This window comes from Aquarana catesbeiana, linkage group LG05, assembly GCF_042186555.1.
Source record: "Aquarana catesbeiana isolate 2022-GZ linkage group LG05, ASM4218655v1, whole genome shotgun sequence".
Taxonomy (NCBI): Eukaryota; Metazoa; Chordata; class Amphibia; order Anura; family Ranidae; genus Aquarana; species Aquarana catesbeiana.
The window spans coordinates 195,757,125-195,777,008 of record NC_133328.1 but is presented as its reverse complement, the minus strand read 5'-3'; the positions used below and the strand labels follow the sequence as shown (position 1 = coordinate 195,777,008).

The 19,884-nt window shown below is 41.1% G+C and overlaps 1 protein-coding gene across 3 annotated transcripts in view; it reads left to right on the top strand.

Annotated features, from left to right (window-relative positions):
- Positions 1-19,884, top strand: part of NT5C3A (5'-nucleotidase, cytosolic IIIA) — an 87,356-nt gene that overhangs the window by 44,596 nt on the left and 22,876 nt on the right. Inside the window, exons 1-3 of one of the 3 annotated variants that reach the window (XM_073630470.1) lie at positions 1,125-1,272; positions 17,888-17,986; positions 18,518-18,587. In XM_073630470.1, coding sequence (XP_073486571.1) covers positions 17,888-17,986; positions 18,518-18,587 — 169 coding nt within the window. In that variant the 5' untranslated portion in view covers positions 1,125-1,272. Of the gene's footprint in view, positions 1-1,124; positions 1,273-2,780; positions 2,806-17,887; positions 17,987-18,517; positions 18,588-19,884 lie in introns of those variants that run through there. The other 2 variants (XM_073630471.1, XM_073630469.1) reach the window with 2 other exon arrangements.

Here is a 19,884-nt window from a genome sequence, read left to right as displayed (position 1 = left end):
AGATGTTGATGGTGTACTGGTGGCACTATGAGAGATGTTGACGGCGCCCTGGGGACCACTGATGTTGGTGTACTGGGGACGCTGACAGATGTTGATGGTGTGCTGGGGACATTGACAGATGTTGCTCCTTTGGTGTATGGTTACATTGGTGTGGAATGCAATCGGCTCAATAAATGTCTGTCTATAGGTGGCACTGAAAAGACTGTAAATCACTGTAAACTCACAGCTCTTCACAGATTGTCACAGATTGGCTTTCCTTCTCTTGACATGGGCTCTCTGTGTAAGAAGGAGAGCCGGTACATCATGTGCCTTTTTTGTTTTACATTTGTGATCTGCTATGGTTGGACACACTGATCACATGGTATAGGGGATAATCACAGAGCCCCTATACCGAATGGGTGATGTGTTGTGTCCAAAGGACACAGCCATCACAGATTGCGCCACTGCATGCCACAGGACGCGCAAATGTGAGAAGACACAAAAGTGCAACTTTCCAGAACATCGCTTGTCTCACCTGGCTGCATCTGTGCATTGGCTGGACTGGAAGTGGTTAAAGGAAGATGAAAAAAAAAAACAGACTTACTGGCTAGATCACCAGGTGAAAATAAAGAGAAAAGGCCTTACAAAGAAAACTAATGCAGCCATCACATCAAAGAATTGGTAAGCAGCAATATAGTAAAATTTTGTTTTGGTGTTTGATAGCATTAACATTTTTAATGCAGATACTTGGCAGTGGCACGCAGTGCTGGTAATAGTGAAACCAGCGGAGATAAAAATAAAAAGTTTTTGTTTCGATTTTTTTTTCCCACTGGAATTCTGAGTAAACAAAAGTAAAATTGTGAACATTAATGCTTATCTTCTGTTTTATTCTTGTACACATAGTAAGAATGCCACGTCATGTCAGCAGTGCAATCAATTATCAAACAGAAGAAACGTGTTTGCACTGGATTGACGCAGAAACGAAAGCGATTTGAGGAGAATAAATCCTCACAGCTGATTACATGATCTTGCACAGCAACTTCAATGTTTCTGCCTCATCAAACACAACCTGTTCCTTAGCACTAGAGATTGTAACCTTTGACCTCCTGTGAGGATTCCAGGCCTGGCACAGGGCCCAGTTATGCCTGCGTACGTCACAGGGCTACAGCCTGCAGGGGTGGATTAGCTGCTCTATTTATGGAGACGCCCTCATCTACACCTTGAGCTATATAAGCTCTTTGCAGACAAGCAGAATTTTCTTTTCTCTGATCAGCTGCTACAGCAAGTCCCGTGGTAAGGTCCTTCTGCCCATGTAAACAAGCAAGCTGATTCTCCACACAAATCAATAACAATAGTGGTTGTGCTGTACTAGTAAAACAAACTAACAGGCTTGGCTGTATTTTACAATGCAAGCTAGACTGCTCCCAAAAAGCCCAGACCTTGTTTATGAAAGTTTAAATACTGACTATATCATTATTTGCACCTTTTTTGTGCATGAGATTTCTGTAGAACTATATGTTACATTGGAAAGGAGTGTGACACACAATTTTATGTATTCGTACATGACTTATTTTCTGCAGCGCATGTACTATTATTAAGTTAATGTATTCAAATGAATGTATTAGTTCAAATCTATTGCTTCTTTAAAATTCACAAATTGTGTTTTGGATGTTGTTTTAACAAGGATGTATACTGTGTATAGTTTTTATATGATGCTTTGAACTGTTCAAGCATTTTAGTAAACCTAAAAATAGTATACACCCTTTTGTAATTTGTTACCGTATTTGCTGCTAATTATGCTTAAATGTGTTGTGGTGCTTAGATGCTTGGGTTAGGGATATTTTGTATATGTGTGTGTGTGTGTGTGTGTGTGTGTGTGTGTGTGTGTGTGTGTGTGTGTGTATATTATGTATGTTTATTGAAAACTGCATAGTGGTTGCTAGGCAAATTTTCTTTTTAAAGTGTAAAGTCATGGTGTCTGTGATGTAGCCTCTTCTGCGTTATCAAATTTTACAGACATCTCAATCTTTAGACATCCCCTACTTCTGGAAAAGGAAAGTCTTGTAAATCTTTAAACAGGCAAGCCAGACAGTATTGCAGAGAGATAAGAAGTTATGTGAAGTTTACCTTTTAAAATTGAAAAGGGGAAAAACTTTCTGCTTACAAATAGAGGACAAATTCATCACAGTTTATTTTGAATGCTGTTTCTTCTTCTTTTTTTTAATTTATTTATTTTGCAGTTAGCAGTGTTTGTCCACATTCAAACTTTTGGGCTCTTCTTTTTTTTTTTTTTTTTGCTTTGTGTTTTTTGGGCAGTTTGTAGTGGGGGGGGCACCAATAGTATTTGACTGTTGAGCCATGTTGCTGAGCTGGACATGACAATTTAGTCTTCCCCTATGACAAAACATTGATCTTCAGAGTAGTTGTAAAAAAAGTTATTTTTTACAGGACATGTTAAGTATAATTTAGTTTATTTTTGTGTTTTGCCTACACTACCCTTACAGATTAATACGTGGTCAGAAATGTCCTGACTAGTAGTGACTAGTCAGTTGCTGAGACATTAGAGCTGAAACAAGAAAAGCCCCAGGGCTCTTATCACACGATCTCATCATAAGTACATCAATAATCACTCATGTTAAGATGTGTCGTTTTTTTGTTTTTTTAAGCTAACTTACTGCCGCAATTGTGTCTCATGTGTTGGATTTAAATATCTTTTAAAAGTTTTTTATTTTTATTTTTTTGGACTACTGCCTTCCTGAAGAGGGATACAGAAAACCCAAAAGGGAGACACCAGCAGTAACTTTTTTGGTGCACCAGCTTGACAAGGTTGCATATTTAAATATGTTCTGCCTAAAAATGTAATAGTGTCATTTTAATTCAATTTCCATCCATTAGACAGCCTGGTTTTACGTTATGTGTACAGATAAGATTGTATCCATTTTATTTTATATGTCTTCCACTTTGTGGAGATGCATTGTCAGATATGTTTGTTGGGTAGACTTCTGTTTCAATACGTTTTTATTGAAAAGGCAACAGTGATACCTGTACAGTAAACACAAAAATATTTGGAGGTATAAAGTTCTGTGTGACATACAAAGAAGATCCAAACTTCGGACAGAGACAATACAGTATAATTACAATTTGAGACCACCAATAATTCAGGTCTGGCGGTTTTCAGTTATTCATATACTGTAGCTATATCTGTATCATCTTTGCTCCTCTTTTTGTACAGCTTAGCTGCTTTACATAGCTTGCTTATATTACCCCGTGTCCAAAAATAGCTTAACATGTAATTATTGTGTTGAGTTGATGTGGAAGATCAGTAGTACTTGATATGGATGATAACTATAGACAATAGAAGGTTTTAATTTTTTTTGCAAAACCCCTTTATGTTTATTATAATTTCATAGATATATGATACACTTTCCATGGAAAAAAAGTGTTTTGGGGGTGTTTGGAGAAGGTCTGTTTGCTCAGGTTAAAGTGGTTGTAAAGGCAAAAGGTTTTTTATCTTTAATGCATTCTATGCATTAACCGCTTCTGGACCGCCCACTGTACATATACTGTGGCAGGGTGGCCTGGCTGCGCAAAATCACATACCTGTACGTCATTTTGTGCACGCGCTTTCGGGGGAGTGCTTGCGCACCGCTCCCGCTGTCATATGTTAAAGCAGGGAGCCAATCGGCAGGTCCGGTGGTTGTGACCTGCCGATTGTTCAGTGGAGACACGGATCAATGGTGTGCCGATGTAAACAAGGCACACTGCTGATCTGTCAGTGAGGAAAAGTGAAATCTAGTGTTTCAGCTAAGCTGAAACGCGATCTCCGCTTTCCTGCAGTGCATCTGTTCCCCATTCAATTAGAAAACGCCTCCCTAGGATACACTTAAAGCGGGGTTCCACCCAAATTTTGAACATTATCTCTATGCATTCTCTTCCTTGCCTAGATGCTGACATTTTGTGTAAAAAATTTAAATCGCCGTAATTACCTTTTTTTTTTTCTAATCTTCTTAGCACTTCCTGGTTTTCCTCCCATGGGAGTAGGCGTGTTTCTAGCCTCTTCCAGACCTCCCACAGTCCCCTGGGAGCTAGTCTCAGGCTTCCCAGCATGCATTGTGCAACAGCGTCATCACAACATCTCGGTGAATGCTGGGAGCACAGCATTCACCGCATCCAGGAAATACATGCTTGTGGGCTTCAAATGCCCACAATGAAGAAACCGCCTTCAGTGAATTTTATAAGTTATTCTTTACAACGAAATCGGACACAGGTGGACTTATTACACAGAACATGTGAGTAGACAATCATGAGAAGAAAAGTTTGTGAATGAACTCCAAAAAAAAAAACGATAGATAGGTGGACCCCCGCTTTAACCCCTTGATCGCCACTAGTGTTAGCCCCTTCGCTGCCAGTGTCATTTATACAGGGATCAGTGCATTTTTTTGACACTGATCCCTGTATTAGTGTCACTGGTCCCCAAAAAGTGTCACTTGTCAATCTATCCCCTATTTTGTAGACACGATAACTTTTGCGCAAACCAATCAATATATGCGTATTGCGATATTATTTTTTTTTTTTAACAAAAATATGTAGAATACATATTGGCCTAAATTTATGACTACATTCGTTGTTTTATATATACATTTTTTTGGATATGTATTATAGCAGAAAGTAAAAAATATATTGTGTTTTGCGATTTTTATTTTTTGAAAAAAAAAAAAAGAGGTGATCAAATACCACCAAAAGAAAGCTCTGTTTGTGGGAAAAAAAAGGACATAAATTTTTTATGGGTACAGCGTTGCATGCAGTGCCGTATAGCAAAAAATGGCCTGTTCAGGAAGAGCTTAAAACCTTCCTGGGCTAAAGTGGTTAATATAAAAAGCCTTCTGTGTGCAGCAGCCCCCTAATACTTACCTGAGCCCCATCTCTATCCAGCGATGTGCCTGGGCTGCCCGAGACTCTCCCTCCTGCTTGGCTGAGACACAGCAGTGGCGCCATTTGGCTCCCGCTGCTGTCAATCAAAGTCAGTTAGCCAACCGTGGCTCTATGTCTGAAGGGAAACCTGGAGCTGCGGCTCGGGTGCCCCCATAGCACTCTGCTTGCTGTGGGGGCATTAGACAGGAGGGAGGGGCTGAGAGCGCCGGAGAGGGACCCGAGAAGAGGAGGATTGGGGCTGCTCTGTGCAAAACCATTTCATAGAGCAGGTAAGTATAACAGGTTTGTTATTTTTAAAGAAAAAAAGGAGACTTTAGTATTGCTTTAAGACCAGTCATCAGGATTTTGTTCTACTTGGCTTAAAGTTGAATTCCATGAACTCAGCCACTTTGTAAAAAGTGAAGGCACACTATGAGTTGAGTCAAAGGAGTTGCATGACATCTCCTGAGCTTCTCTTTTATTTACATCTGACAGGCTTATGGCTCTGCCAGAGCATACACTGACACTCTGGGCTGTGAGAGGAGAGAAGCGCACAGAGCAGCTATGCACATCCCTCCCATCTGCTTCCCCTTCAGAGAAGCCTTTGTATTTAGTGAATGAGATGTCATAATACAAAGACTTCTGTGCTTGGGCAGGAGAATTGGGGGGGGGGGGGGGTGGACAGGCCATAGCAGCTGCTTTGACTCTAATGTTGAAGATGCCTAGACCTGAAGGATCAACATGGGATCCCAGAAATACAGCGATAGTTTTATTGCTCTGCCAGAAGATGGCTATCAGATGTAAATAATAGATAAGCCCAACAGCATTTCACCATAAGAGCTCACTCACATCAGACAGCTGCAGTGATCGCACGACTGCTGTTGTGCTCTGACGGTAACGGTGCCAATGTACTGATCTTGGCGCACTGTGTGCTTTTATTTTTTGTCTTAACTTTATTGAAACATTAGAATGACATTACAGAAAGTTCTTTTTAATATAGCACCATTATGATGTGGTAGTTTGCGTGTGAACGAGACCTAGCAGATGCTATACAGTGACTGCTTCTAGCTCTTAAATCTGAGCTCCGGAACCCTTGTTTCCAAGCCTTTGTACGATGTGGTAAGTGTCTTTACCCATTATTGACATGTACCGGGGGGAGCAGAAATACCAGGTATTGTTAACCTGTAACATTGGCTTACACTTTTTTCTAAAAGGTACTGCTGCCAAATTTAATGTTAAGCTTTGAGTTAGAGGAATTTTAGTGACGTTAAGCATCGCATTTAGAGGTAACATTGAGGTTTAAGTAGAGCTTGCATAAATGGGTTCTCTTATCTGGAAGCCCCAAATTAAATTATCACTAATTTTAAAAGCTAAATTAAATAGAAAATAAAATCTATCCATGGGAACTGTGACGGACTGCCTGGCACCCAGCCTGGTTGCCTCCGCCAAGATACAGCTTCCTTCACTCTGGAACCAGGTATTATACCTGGGAATTGCACCCAAGAACTAGACAACACTAGCTTAGGTGCAAACTGTAACTGACCCTTTATTCACACAAAATCAGATAAGAGCTTGATTACATTATCCTAAACAATGCAAACTTGTAGGCCTCATGCACACTGGGCATTTTTACAGGTGCTGTTTTTGGCTTCAGTTTTTTTTTTTTTTTTTTTTTCTGCAGCCAGTAAAGTCCCCAGCATGTTATCCTCTGTGTCCATGCACATATCAGTGTTTTTTGGCTGAAAGAAACCCAAAGAACTAGTGGGTTTAAAGAGGAGTTTTTCAGCTGTAAAAATACCGTAACTCTGAAAAACGCGGCTATTCTGAGTTTGAGCGTTTTTGAGCCATAAGCTTTTGTGGGAGTATAGTTTTGCTAAAAAACGCTAATGCAAATCATGGCAAATTTGCATTTTTAATACGGCATTCTACAGCTAAAGCTACTGGCGTTTTTATAACGTCCAGCGTGCATGAGGCCTTAACAGTAATATCATCAGTACATCTAATGAACAGCTAACAGTGATTGAATTAGCAGTAAGCTAATCAACCGCTAGCACCTTACCAAGCCTCGATTACTCAGGGAGCCCACTCCCCAGACAGTCCGGCACCAGTATTCAAGAAGACCCAGGGCTGTCCAAATCTCATTAACCAGCTTTCTTTTTACATCCATCTTCTCACTGAGTTTCAGTTTGGCAGAGACCATCATGGCTTCCTTGACTGTTATATAATACAAGATGACATAGTCATTAGGCAAGAGGCTACCCTGCAGTCCCCTCCAAAAGCTGCTGTCCCGGTTGGATCTGTTACAGGGACTTCTTAGATAAGCAGAGCTTGCTATTTTTTGCAAGGTTCACTTTGAGCCAGCCTGGAGGTGATTGCTGCTGTTTGAGGAGGCACAACAAATGCAATAAGTTATTTTTACGGATCTTCTGTGTGTCAGCATTTCTGCAGAGGAAGCTCCCATGCCAAAAAAAAACATAATTATACTGCATTTAAAAGCTAAAAACAAACTTGCTGTTACACACACACACAGTGGGGAAGGTTGATGATTCTCTTCTCCTTAGGAAAGATTTTCTCTGTTAGATTAATTTTACCTGTTCCCTTACCTGCTAGACGTTGGTGGAACTCACTGGTTCTCTAATGGATTCACCATAGGAACAAATACCTGCCAAAGGTATTAGCTGGAGATCCGCTTTTACTTTTGTACTGAAGCATCTTGCTTCATCACTTCATTATGAAAATAGTTTGTGATTAATCAATTTTGACCCTAATAGTCTAGAGTTTTTGAGATAACAAATGTCGCACATAGAAATCAATCACATTCTTCCAATGCAGAAGAAAGTTGAAAGGGGGATATATGGTTTCAATAGGACATGCTGTATCTTACATAAAGCACTTTTTAGCAAAATATTTTTTCATATTTAGTAGTTACTGTGTAGCTGCGGCCACGACTCACAGCAGGGGGTCTGGCGCGTGTCTGTTCACCATTTCAGGTGTGAATTAGGTCTGACTTTTTGGCTGAATTCGCACCTGAAACGGATCAGAAGACGCACAGGACCCTTCTGCAATTCGACCGCGCAGCTGCCCTGGAGGTGTGTGAACCCCCCATTGAGAGCCGGTCACACTCTCTTGTCATGCGAATTGGATGCGGGGAAACCCGCATCCAATTCATATGTGTGAACCCAGCCTTATACAGCATTTATTGATAGTTTTTTTTATAATGGTTTTTTTTTTTTTTTTTTTTTGTTCTAGTTTTGTGGAAGGATTAGAACTCCTATTATATTTTGTCTGCTATCCAGGGCTCCGTTAGAGCGACTTTCTGTCCTGCTGATAAAGGTTCAACTAGAGGGGAAGTGAGGGAAAATCTGCAACGGGGGCACCATCCAAAAGAATAACCTCTTCTTTTAGCCAGACTTATTCTTAAAGTGGAGTTCCACCCAAAAGTGGAACTTCCGCTCATTTGTCTCCTCTCCCCCTCCGGTGCCACAATTGGCACCTTTTCGGGGAGGAGGGGGGACAGAATACCTGTCTTTGACAGGTATCTCGTTCCCACTTCCGGGAGTCCGGGCCGCGGCCTATGACATCACTGCAGGGCTCCCTCCTCCCCTGTCGCCGGGTCAGTAGGAGAGAGGAGCGGGGCCTCGTGCATGTGCAGTAGGGTTCCTGGCGTGAAGCCGTAAGGCTACACTGCTGGGTAACCTTGCCCGCAATGGCGGCGGCGGCAGCACCGACAGCTGATGGAAACATCAGCTGCGGTGCCGACATCGCTGGACTCCAGGACAGGTAAGTGTCCTATTGTTAAAAGCCAGCAGCTGCAGTATGTGTAGCTGCTGGCTTTTAATTTATTTATTTTTTGGCCAGAACACCGCTTTAAAGGCAAGTTGATGCATAAAAGGATTTCTCTGTATTGGAGTTCTAAAGAAAACCCCTATGTTTTGTACTTGGTTGCAGCACCAAATTAGAATGTTCACCTTTTAACAGGCCTGCTAAATTGCAGGAGGTATATTTGTTCAACACATTTGCCAGTATCAATAAACACCTTTACCATGTCATTGCATTTTTTGCAGTCATCTGTAGTATTACTATAAGAATCAAGGATTTTCACAATACAGTTTGCTGGAGTACAGCCCAGTATTTCATAATATGTTACAGAAGGTCTTTCAAGGACATTGGTTTGTTGGGGGAATGGAGGCACATTCCACTTTGTGCTCAGCTCCTAGTTCCTCTAATTATTCAAGCATGTGAAAACTATTATGAAAAATAATTACTTGACATGACTTTTAATTCTGTTTTTACAAAGGAAAGTCATGAAAAAAGCTACACTATTAAACTCTGATTGGATGAACTGCCAAGGATGTAGGAGAGAACAGGGGGTTCGATGAAATTAAATAATAGTGTCATTGCTCTGAGCGGATATATATATATATATATATATATATATATATATATATATATATATATATATATATATATATATATATATATATATATATATATATATATATATATATTATACTAGGGAAAGTAGATACATCATTTTATAAAAGAAAGACTTGAAGCAAATCAGCTAAAGATAACTTCTCCTGATAGGTCTACTTGTAATTTATCTGATCCTAACTTAGGCCAGCATAGTACATAGTCCCTTCTCTCTAATCAGCTCTCGGAACTTTTCTCACTGAGCTCTGCAGAGTGTAATTTCAGCTCTCCATCCCCTGTTTTCTGACAGCTCAGGCAAGCTTCATAAATTATGGACTTTGAACAGATGTAGAGAAGAGTAGACTGCAGATAAATAGGTACAGCTTATGTAGAAGGATTTGTTACATCACTGTGTATCACCTCTGTGTTACAAAAAAAGAGTTCCCCTTTTTTTGGCAATTGTAGAAAATAGTGGCTGTTAATTGAAATACAAAAGTCAGTTTCATACCAATAACCAAATAGTTTCTGTGCCTTTTTCCTATATACACTGTGGGGGAGATTTACTAAAACTGGAGCCCAGAAAATCTGGCACAACTGTGCATAGTAATCAGCTACTAGGTGTTATTGTCAAAACGTCATTGAACAAACTGATTACTATAAGCAGATTTTCTGGGCTAGAATTTTAGTAAATTTCCCTGTGTGTATCAATTTTTATTAATCCTATATTTACAGTTTTTTGTAAAAAAACGAAATAGAAAAAACTAAATAGAGATCAGCCTAACCGTCCTGTAGTGGAATTGATCCAAGAGACAAGTCTGTTTCTAAAAGATGTCTATAACGGGGACAAGAGGCCTACGGTGAACAAGCGCACATTATTCACTCCCAAGAGGAGAGGAGGGTTGGGGACTCCAGACTTACAAAAATATTTTTATGCGGCACAGTTGGCCCAGCTAGCCAAATTTCATTCCAATCAGCCCCACCTATCTGGATGCAGGTGGAGGCTTATGCATGTCTGGACCGGCCGATCTCTCATATCCTCTGGTTGCCACCTATGGAACAACCCCCAATAACTATTGAGCTGGATGAATGGTATATTATAGCCCAAGAGGCCTCAAGGTCTCTCATAAATACCTTTTTATTATCAAAAAGCGAATTATAATGTGCTTCTGAGATGGTACATGGTTCCAGCTATGCTGGCAATCTATATACCAGGAGCGTTGTGTTTTCCGTGGAAGGTGGACAAGAGGAGACCATGTACCACATATGGTGGCAATGCCCCAAGGTAAGGCAGTACTGGATAAAGGTGTATAATTTCATTTACACTCTCACCCAAGTAAACCTTGTCAAATACCCGATACAGGCTCTGCTGGGTCGCAAGGTGGAGACAGCGTTGAAATCCCAGAGATGTCTCATAGCATTTATATTCATATCAGCAATTAAGGCAGCTTCAGGATGGTGGGATTTGGTGCGCAAGGTCGTACCCTACTTTCCCCTCAACCTTTCTCTTCTTCTCTAACCCTCTTCTCAGTCTTTGCTATTGTCCCAAGTGGGTCTTCTTGCCTATTCCCTATAAACCCGGAACATTGGCTACTTCCTTAGTGAGAAATCCCAGTTTCTGAGTGACGAGGGATGCGGCTTCCTTTTTCAGAAAGTTTTGATCCCCTTTCATGAATATATACAGCCTATATCCACTGCATCTCCAATCCACTAAGGTTTATGAGCTGATCCTTAATTTAAATTTAAATTGAAATATGTAGATGCTCTGTCCCTTCTTGTATTATGGGATTGAGATGTGCCTTGTTAATGTAACATTCAGAGTTTTGAGCGTGTTCTGGGGCTACCCCACATTGACAATCTATATTTACAGTGAAGATTCTTACTTGGAAGAACACATTCTTTATATGTACTTTCATGCTTTAAAAATGTTTGGTCTCTGAATCAGTATGAATGTTATATTCCGTGAGATACGCATTCTTTTGTTATAACTTTTGTATTCCTTTTTGTGAAATACTTTAACCCCTTCCCGCTGACCGTACGCAGATGTGCGTACTCGGCTTTCCGGGGTTATACCGGGATGATGCCCGCAGCTGCAGGCATCATCCCGGTACCGTTGTTTCGAGCCGGCGATCGCCTATCCGTGTATAACAACCGATGCAGCTAAAAGCCTCTCGGCTGTTATAACGGAGGAGCGGGAGGGGACGTCCACCCCTCCCGCCGCTCTTATCTTGTCCAATCGGATGCCTCCGGCAACTGGGGGCGGGCTGGAACGAAGCCATGAATGGCTTCGTTCCAGCCTTCTAATTGTAAACGCGGAAGCGACGTCATGACGTCACTTCCCGTTTACTCGGCTGCCAATGGTGCCGAATGTAAAAAAAATACACAGTATTCAGAATCGCCGTTTTCGGCGATCTGAATACTTAGAAGTGCAAAGGAGGGATCGGGGGTCTTTTAGACCTCCGATCCCTCCATAAAGAGTACCTGTCACCACCTATTACTGTCACAAGGGATGTTTACATTCCTTGTGACAGCAATAAAAGTTAAAAAAAAAAAAAACATTTTTTTTTAAACACAATTTATAAGTATAAAAATAAATGTTAAAAAATATATATTTTTTAAAGCGCCCCCGTCCCCGCGAGCTCGCGCAGCGAAGAAAGCGCTTACGGAAGTCGTGCCCTCATATGTAAACGGTGTTCAAATCACACATGTGAGGTATCGCCGGGATCGTCAGAGCGAGAGCAATAATTCTAGCACTAGACCTCCTCTGTAACTTTAACCTGGTAACCGTAAAAAAAATTTAAAGCGTCGCCTATGGAAATTCATAGATACCGTAGTTTGTCGCCATTCCACAAGTGCATGCAATTATAAAGCGTGACATGTTTGGTATCTATTTACTCGGCGTAACATCATCTTTCACATTATACAAAAAAATTGGGGTAATTTTACTGTTTGGATTTTTTAAAATTCATGAAAGTGTTCCTTTTCCAAAAATTTGCATTTAAAACACCGCTGCACAAATACCGTGTGATATAAAATATTGCAACAATCTCCATTTTATTCTCTAGATTCTCTGCTAAAAAAATATATATAATGTTTGGGGGTTCTAAGTAATTTTCTAGCAAAAAATACGGATTTTAACTTGTAAACACCAAATTTCAAAAATAGGCTTAGTAATGAAAGGGTTAATAAAAACATTGAAACAGAAGATGCCCATAACGTCAGGGTCACTGGAAAGTCAAAAATATTTTATATATTTTATTGAGTCTGTATAGTGAGGGACAATGTGACAGCACACAACATAATGTAACACACACGCATAAAGGTTCATAAGTATGGGTATCCATACTCCTTGGAACCAAATGATAGAGTATGGGATCAAACTAGTAATTTCTGCCTTGCTGAATGTGAAATCAAGTGTAAAAGTAATTTTGATGTGTAAATACCTGTACCACGATTCTATGTTTTGACTGCACAAATACAGCTACAAAAATCTCACCAGTTGTATCTAGCCGTATTTGTGAGTTACCTATGTTATATGATTAAATATAATAACATTCTTGTAAGCTTAAAGCCAAGCTTTTGGCATATTCTGAAATCATAATGGTACCTAATAGGGCTGATGATTATGACAATCTGGAAAAGAGGATATGAGCACATATTGGGCTTGGGCAATTTTTGGAGGTAAGTAATTATAAAACAACTAAGATCCCCTGGGTTATAGTTTATTACTAGATAAAAATTATCTTTAAAACTACTTGGTGATGTTTCCCATTCTCCCTTTTCCTGATAAAAATATAATGTATTCCAAAATAAACCGCACAATCATGAAGGAAGAACGCCACCATCCGTATTTGCCATTCCAAAAGGTTATTTGAAAATATGCAGTGTACCAAGCTAAAGCACACTTGGGCACAAATGCGTTTTTTTATGCTTTTAGCATGTTGCAGAAATGCAGGGAATTTTTTTAACATGGGTTCCTATGGAACACGTTCACATCAATGCATTTTTGTGCCTGTGCGTTTTTGGAAAGGGTCTGACTTTTTTTCCTGCAAAATGCAGTGTTTTGCATATAATAGACTTCAATGGACCCCGCATTCAGAAAAGCAAATACTATGTTTTTATCGTGATTTTGCTGCGATTTGCGTTTTTGAGGTTTTTTTATATTCACTCTATACAGCTGGTTGCTAAGGAGCGGACTGGGAAGCCGGCCGCCGCGTCCTTAACAACCGATGAGTCATCAGCTGTCAGCGAGCTTCTGAAAGCTGGATGTAAAAAAAAATTGCCGGCTAAAAAAAAAAATCACGAAAAAAACTGCGTGGGGTACACCCCCCAAAAGTCCATACCAGACCCTTCGGTCTGGTATGGATTAGGAGGGGGCACCCCCACGGCAAATTCTTTTTAAAAATGGCGTGGGGTCCCCCCAAAATCCATACCAGACCCTTATCCAAGCATGCAGCCCGGTAGGTCAGGAATGGGAGGGGATAAGCGAGCACCCCCCAACCATACCGGCAGCATGCCCTCAATATGGGGAGGGGTGCTTTGGGGCAAGGGTGGGGGGCTCTGCGCTGTTTTTTTACAAGTCCTTTATTTAAAAAAAAAAGCTCCGAGCCATCTTCTCCCGCCGTCTTCTCCAGCTGCCGTCTTCTCCCATGCCGCTGTCGTCGTCCTCCTCACCACTGTCGCAACAGAGGAAGACAGCCTCAGGACAAGAGCAGCATTTTTTGTTCTTAGCAGGTAACCGGCGGTGCAGGAGAAGACAGCGGCAGGAGAAGACGGCTCGGAGCTATTTCACTGCTTTTTTTGGTGAATGGGTAGGGGTACGATGCACCCTAAACCCATTCACATGAGGGGGTTAGCTTGTAAAAGGAGGCTTCCAGATTCTGATAAGCCCCCCGCCTGCAGACCCCGACAACCGCCAGCCAGGGTTGTTGGAAAGAGACCCTTGTCCCCATCAACATGGGGGCAAGGTGCTTTGGGGTGGGGGGGTGTAGAGCAACCCCACTATGTTGAGGGCATGCGGTCTGGTATGGTTCAGGGGGGGGCTCACTTGTCCCCTCCTTTTCCTGACCTGCTGAGCTGCATGCTCGGATAAGGGTCTGGTATGGTCGTTTTTTTTTTTTTGTTTTTTTTTTTTTTTTTTTAGCCTGCAATTTTTAATTTTTTTTTTACATTTAGCTGTCAGCGGGGAAGCCCGCTGACAGCTGATAAATCATCGGTTGCTAAGGACGCGGCGGCTGGCTTTCCGACCCTCTCCTTAGCAACCAGCTATATACAGTGAATCGCAAAAAACGCGGTTACAAAACCGCAGAAAGCACTGCAGAAATTCTCAAAAGCAACATACATAGATGTGAATCGAGCCCTAACAGAGACTAACACCACAGAGAGGTATTTGGTACCATTGGTGACAGCACACATTGCCACATCTATTGTTGCAGCATGCCTTCATATTGTTTGCTGTATGCCCTATTAGCATGTTAAGCTCCATAGAACAGTTTGTTCCTAGCTAGGCTTGGCAATGTTTAAAGCTTTACAATACATTTCATTATCTGTGTACTTAGTCTTGTGTGTTCCCTCTACTAACCATAAGTTTAATATTGTGTGGTGAAAACAGATTAAAGCCATGGTAAGCGTACACTAAAATTGGTCCCTGATTTATTAATGCTTTTGGCCATGTTGTGTCTTGAATATGTTACTCATTCTATTACAAATACAGTTAAAGTCACAATTAAGGTGCTTGAGGCAAAGCTGTTTTTTTTTTTTTTTTCTTCTCCACTAAAAAGAAAAAATTGTGCCTGGAGTTCCACTTTAAGGGGGGTTCTGTGTTCTTGCCTATAGTAGAGCACACATATTGAAAGAGACAAAATAAATGTAGTACATGAAGCACAGTCCCCGTGGCAACACTTATATCCTGTGAGATTTAAAGCATATTATGTATGATTAAGATTTAAGAATGGCTTATACCTCCTGAAGGTATGCTGTGGTATGTGGAACCAAGCCATCAGTAGCAGATTCTTTTTAGTGTTGAAAGTTGGGAGGTGGGGTCTCCATAGATTGGACTTGGTTTTTCCAGAACATCCTACTGATGCTCAATTGGATTGAGATCTGGTGAATTTGGAGGCCAAGTCAATGCCTCAAACTCGTATTCCTCAAACTATCCCTGAATTCAACAGACCAGGCCACCTTTATCCATTGCTTCGTGGTCTAGTTCTGATGCTCAGGTGACCATTGCAGGTGCTTTTGGCTGTGGACACAGGTCAACATGGGCACCTTGGCCGGTTCTGAAACTTTTCTGTTTGAACCAACATTAACTCTTCAGCAAATTGATTCACAGTAGCTCCTTCTATTTGATCAGACTACACGGACTAGCCCTTGCTGCCCACGTGTATTGATGAGCCTTGGGCGCCCATGATCCTGTTGCCAGTTTTCCTTTCTTGGACCACTTTTGGTAGGTCCTGACCACTGCAGACAAGGAACATCCCACAAGAGCTGCAGTTTTGGAGATGCTCTGACTCCTTCATCTAGCCATTACAATTTGGCCCTTGTCCGTGTCGTTCAAATCCTTGCACTACCCCATTTTGTCTGCTTTCAACACAGCAACTTCAAGGACAACATGTTCACTTGCTGCCTAAAAAATCACTCCCACTTTCAGATGCAATTGTAACAATATAATCCGTGTTATTCACTTTACCTGTCAGTGGTCATAATGTTATGGCTGATCAGTGTGTATAATAATTTCCAGATTCAATTTCAATTATTATTAGCCTACTCGTATTTCGTATTTCTGAATGTGCTTGAAGTTGGTAAGCTTACTCTGTGAAGAATCCCAATGAAATACAGATACTGTTCAGGTATTTTGACAGTCGGTGAGCTGGCTGTCAAAATTGAATACTCCCAGTGGGAGATTTGTTCATCCGCACTATAAAGCATGAATGGAGAAATCTGTTTTGTTTGCAGACTAAACAAAAAAAATATTTTCAGTGTATGGCAAACTTAAAGTGATACTAACACACTCTGTTTATTTACATTGTCCCTTCTATTTCTGTATGTGGATAATGGCACTGCTCTTTTCCAGCCTGTCTGCAGGGAAACATAAGCAGAAGAGCTAAAAATAAATAATATCAATAAACTGTTTTAAATTATCATACAAATATATGCCAGTCACAGGCTGTCTCATACCCCTCCATCTGTGTCTTAGAGTGAGGTGAAGCCCCCATCAATCTACATGTAATATCCTGCCCCCATTGTGTTTAGCTGGCTAGTGGGGATGGAGGAGGAGGGAGAGAGTGGTCTGTCATTTACCACTATGTATACGCCCGCATGTGTGACTCTATAGTCACATGGGGTGCTCAGATGTGATAGGGAGGAAATGTTCAGATAGAAATTTACTAAAAACTGAGCATGTGCAAAGCTGCCAACACTGCTATGCAAAATCCTCAACTGCTTTGGGGACATGGACAGAAGGTGTAGATGGAGAGCAGCAGGATCAACCAAGTTTTTTTGCAGAATGCAGAAAACAAATCTCATGGTGACTGAGTATGAACAGCATATAATACAGCATTTATTGATAGTTTTTTTTATTATGTGGGTTTAGTGACATTTTACGTTTGGGACAGCCATAATCTGGAGCAGCAGTGCATGGAACCAATCAGCTGCCGTCTTTCATTTCCAAAGCTTAAAGTGGATCTAAACCCAATTCATAAAATTTGACCTGTATATCTGTAGTGTTTACTCATCTATTCCCAAAGCCCTAAGTCCCGTGTCTTTCTGCTGCTTTGTTCTTCTGTTATTAGCATGATAACTTCTGATAAGTTCTCAGACACTGGAGATAAAAGCAGCTGAAAATTTGTGTTGGGGTGGGTGCTATAAATAGATTAGCAGAGAACTGGTCTATTCACAGCACCGCTCTGCAGGTATCTTTGTTCCTCTGCCTACGTGGGGGGGGGGTGCCTTACCTTCAATCAGCTGTCGCACAGTGTATGCCAAGACTCCCCTCCCCCTGCTGGAACAGGAAGAAAAAAATTCTATCAGGATGTGCACTTTCTAAAGAATTTATCAAGCTGAAGACAGCAGATATACATGTAATACTCATGTAGGGAGATTTGTTTCATCTCTGTGTATTATCTGAGGCGGTTCACTTGGGTATAGGAGAGGGGCTACATTTGCAGGGACAACTAGCCATGGTGCAAACTGCTGCTGTGTTTGTCACCTGAGCCTGTACACTTTTGAGGCAGATTAGTGGCTGCCCACAGCTATCCATGGCTGATTGTACACTCAGCGATTACCTGCATTGATCGCTGCTGGATGAACAACTGTCTAAAGCGTACAGGCTCGGTGGCTGCAGCTAATTGCTCACAGTTGGCAAAAACAGCACAGTGACTAGTCACCCATGCAAATGTAACTGAACAGGCTGGAGTTAAAAGTTGATTACTTACTATGTATAGCTGCTCCAGTTTTAGTTACATTCCCCCTAGTATATGTTATCATTTTAACCTGCATCCTCTACACTTTTTTATTTTGCAGGTTTGAAATGAGGACAGCACTCTGTCTATTTTTTAATTAAGCTATGTCCTTATCTTTTTATTAACAGATGCCAGAATTTCAGAAGAAAACCGTCCATATAAAGGACCCAGCAAAAGTGGAAGAAATAATATGTGGACTAATAAAAGGAGGTGCTGCTAGGCTTCAGGTATGTGTTGCTACAACTTCCGCTGACTGAATTTTTTTATTGCTGTTTATTTAAATTACCCTAAAGCACTAACATAAAAAATAAGTTTTGGTAGAATCACAAGATCACTTAGAGCAGGGGTCTCCAAACTCTCCAAGGAAAGGGCCAGTTTACAGTCCTTCAGACTTTAGGGGGGCCAGACTTTGGCCAGTTGGAGGTAAATTTGTCCTGGAGCCAGTGGGAGTAAACCTTGCATCTTTAGCATTAGGGGGAGGAATAGTGAACCATCGTTGGTGTCAGTGAAAGGAATAGTGTCTTGTTGATGTCAGTAACAGGAATTATGCCCCGTTGTTGGTGTCAGTGGGAGGAATAGTGTTGCATCAGTGGGGGGGGAAAGTAACCCAAGGGCCTGGTAAAGACAAGCAAAGGGCCACATCTGGCCCCCGGGCTGAAGTTTGGAGACCACTAACCTAGATTTATGACAGATCTGCTAGGGCCTTTTATGAAATCATGACAATAAAGCAAGTAATGTGGTTTCTTTTTGTGTTTCAGATCATAACAGATTTTGATATGACCTTAAGCCGATTTTCCCATAATGGAAAGAGGTGTCCCACATGCCATAGTAAGTAGTCCATATTTCACCTCTCATATGCAGTGACTAAACATTACAGTATACAATGTAAATATTTGTAACACAATATACATTTCAAGATCATATTGCACTTGGAAAAGGTTGTCTTAAAAAGGACCTCAAATGAAAGCACACTATTCTCAGAAGAACCAGTGAACAGACAAATGCTGAGCTCAGCTGGTCTCAGGGGAATCTGCTCAGTACACTTGTTGCTCCAAAAAATTCTGGTATGTGCTAGCTGCTGAGACCTATCCATTATGGGGTTATCTAATTGCTCTTAAAGGATAAGTTCACTTTTTAGAAAAAAAACCTAAATGCACATTTTTTACAGGTAAAAAAATTTACATATTTTTTTTTTTTTGGAGCCTGGAAAGCATTGCACCAGCTGGTGCTATGCAGGTCTCCAGCAGATCTGCCAGTCTATCTGTGCGGCCATACATTTTGTACGAGCAAGCAGATACAATCTGAGAGGAAGAGAGATTGAAACTACCACTGCGCTCCACAGCCCTGTGGAAGTTCATTGAAAACTACAAGCCGACAGCCGCAAAGGCTGCCAGACCTTGTCGTTTTCCATTCACAGGAGACTGAGTGATGCAGCCAGATGGGCAGAGCTCCACTCAGTCGTTTTTTTGTTTTTTTTTTTAAATGTGACAGCAAGTGGGGGGGTGGAATTATCCCCGCTAGCTGTTGGATCGGGGAGGTGCGGGGGTGGTCCATTCGTGACATGTTATATGGGTTAAACATGTAACATATTAGAATAGGTGAACTTATACTTTTAATGCTACTACCCAATTGTACTGTGTTAAAGTAAGCTGTTTAGTAACACAGGGGAGGCCCCTCTTACGCCTTTTTTGTATATAAAAGCAAAATTTTTGCCCTGGATTTTACAGTTACTAAAGCCGACCACAGATGGTTTGAATCCCTGCTGAACCGGCCGAGATTCTAACCACGTATCGGCAGACTGATTGTACCCAATTTGATTGATCAATCATCTTGGGTACAGCAAACCTATCAGATTTTTTTTTTTTGTTCCAAACAGAGCCTGTCAGATTTTTGCATGCGATTTATTGGCAGCTGCTATAACTGATAGCAATAATCACTCTGTGTTCTCTAGGCCAAGATGGCTCCCCCGCCGGGATTCTGCAGGCATTAAAATTCTTGTATAAAATCAAAAGAGTCCAACAGTAAACATCCACCCACACTGTAGATCCCACCACTGCGCCAGAGTATTATAAATATACTATAATTTGACACAATGAAGCTGACACTTTAAAATAAACAAATGATA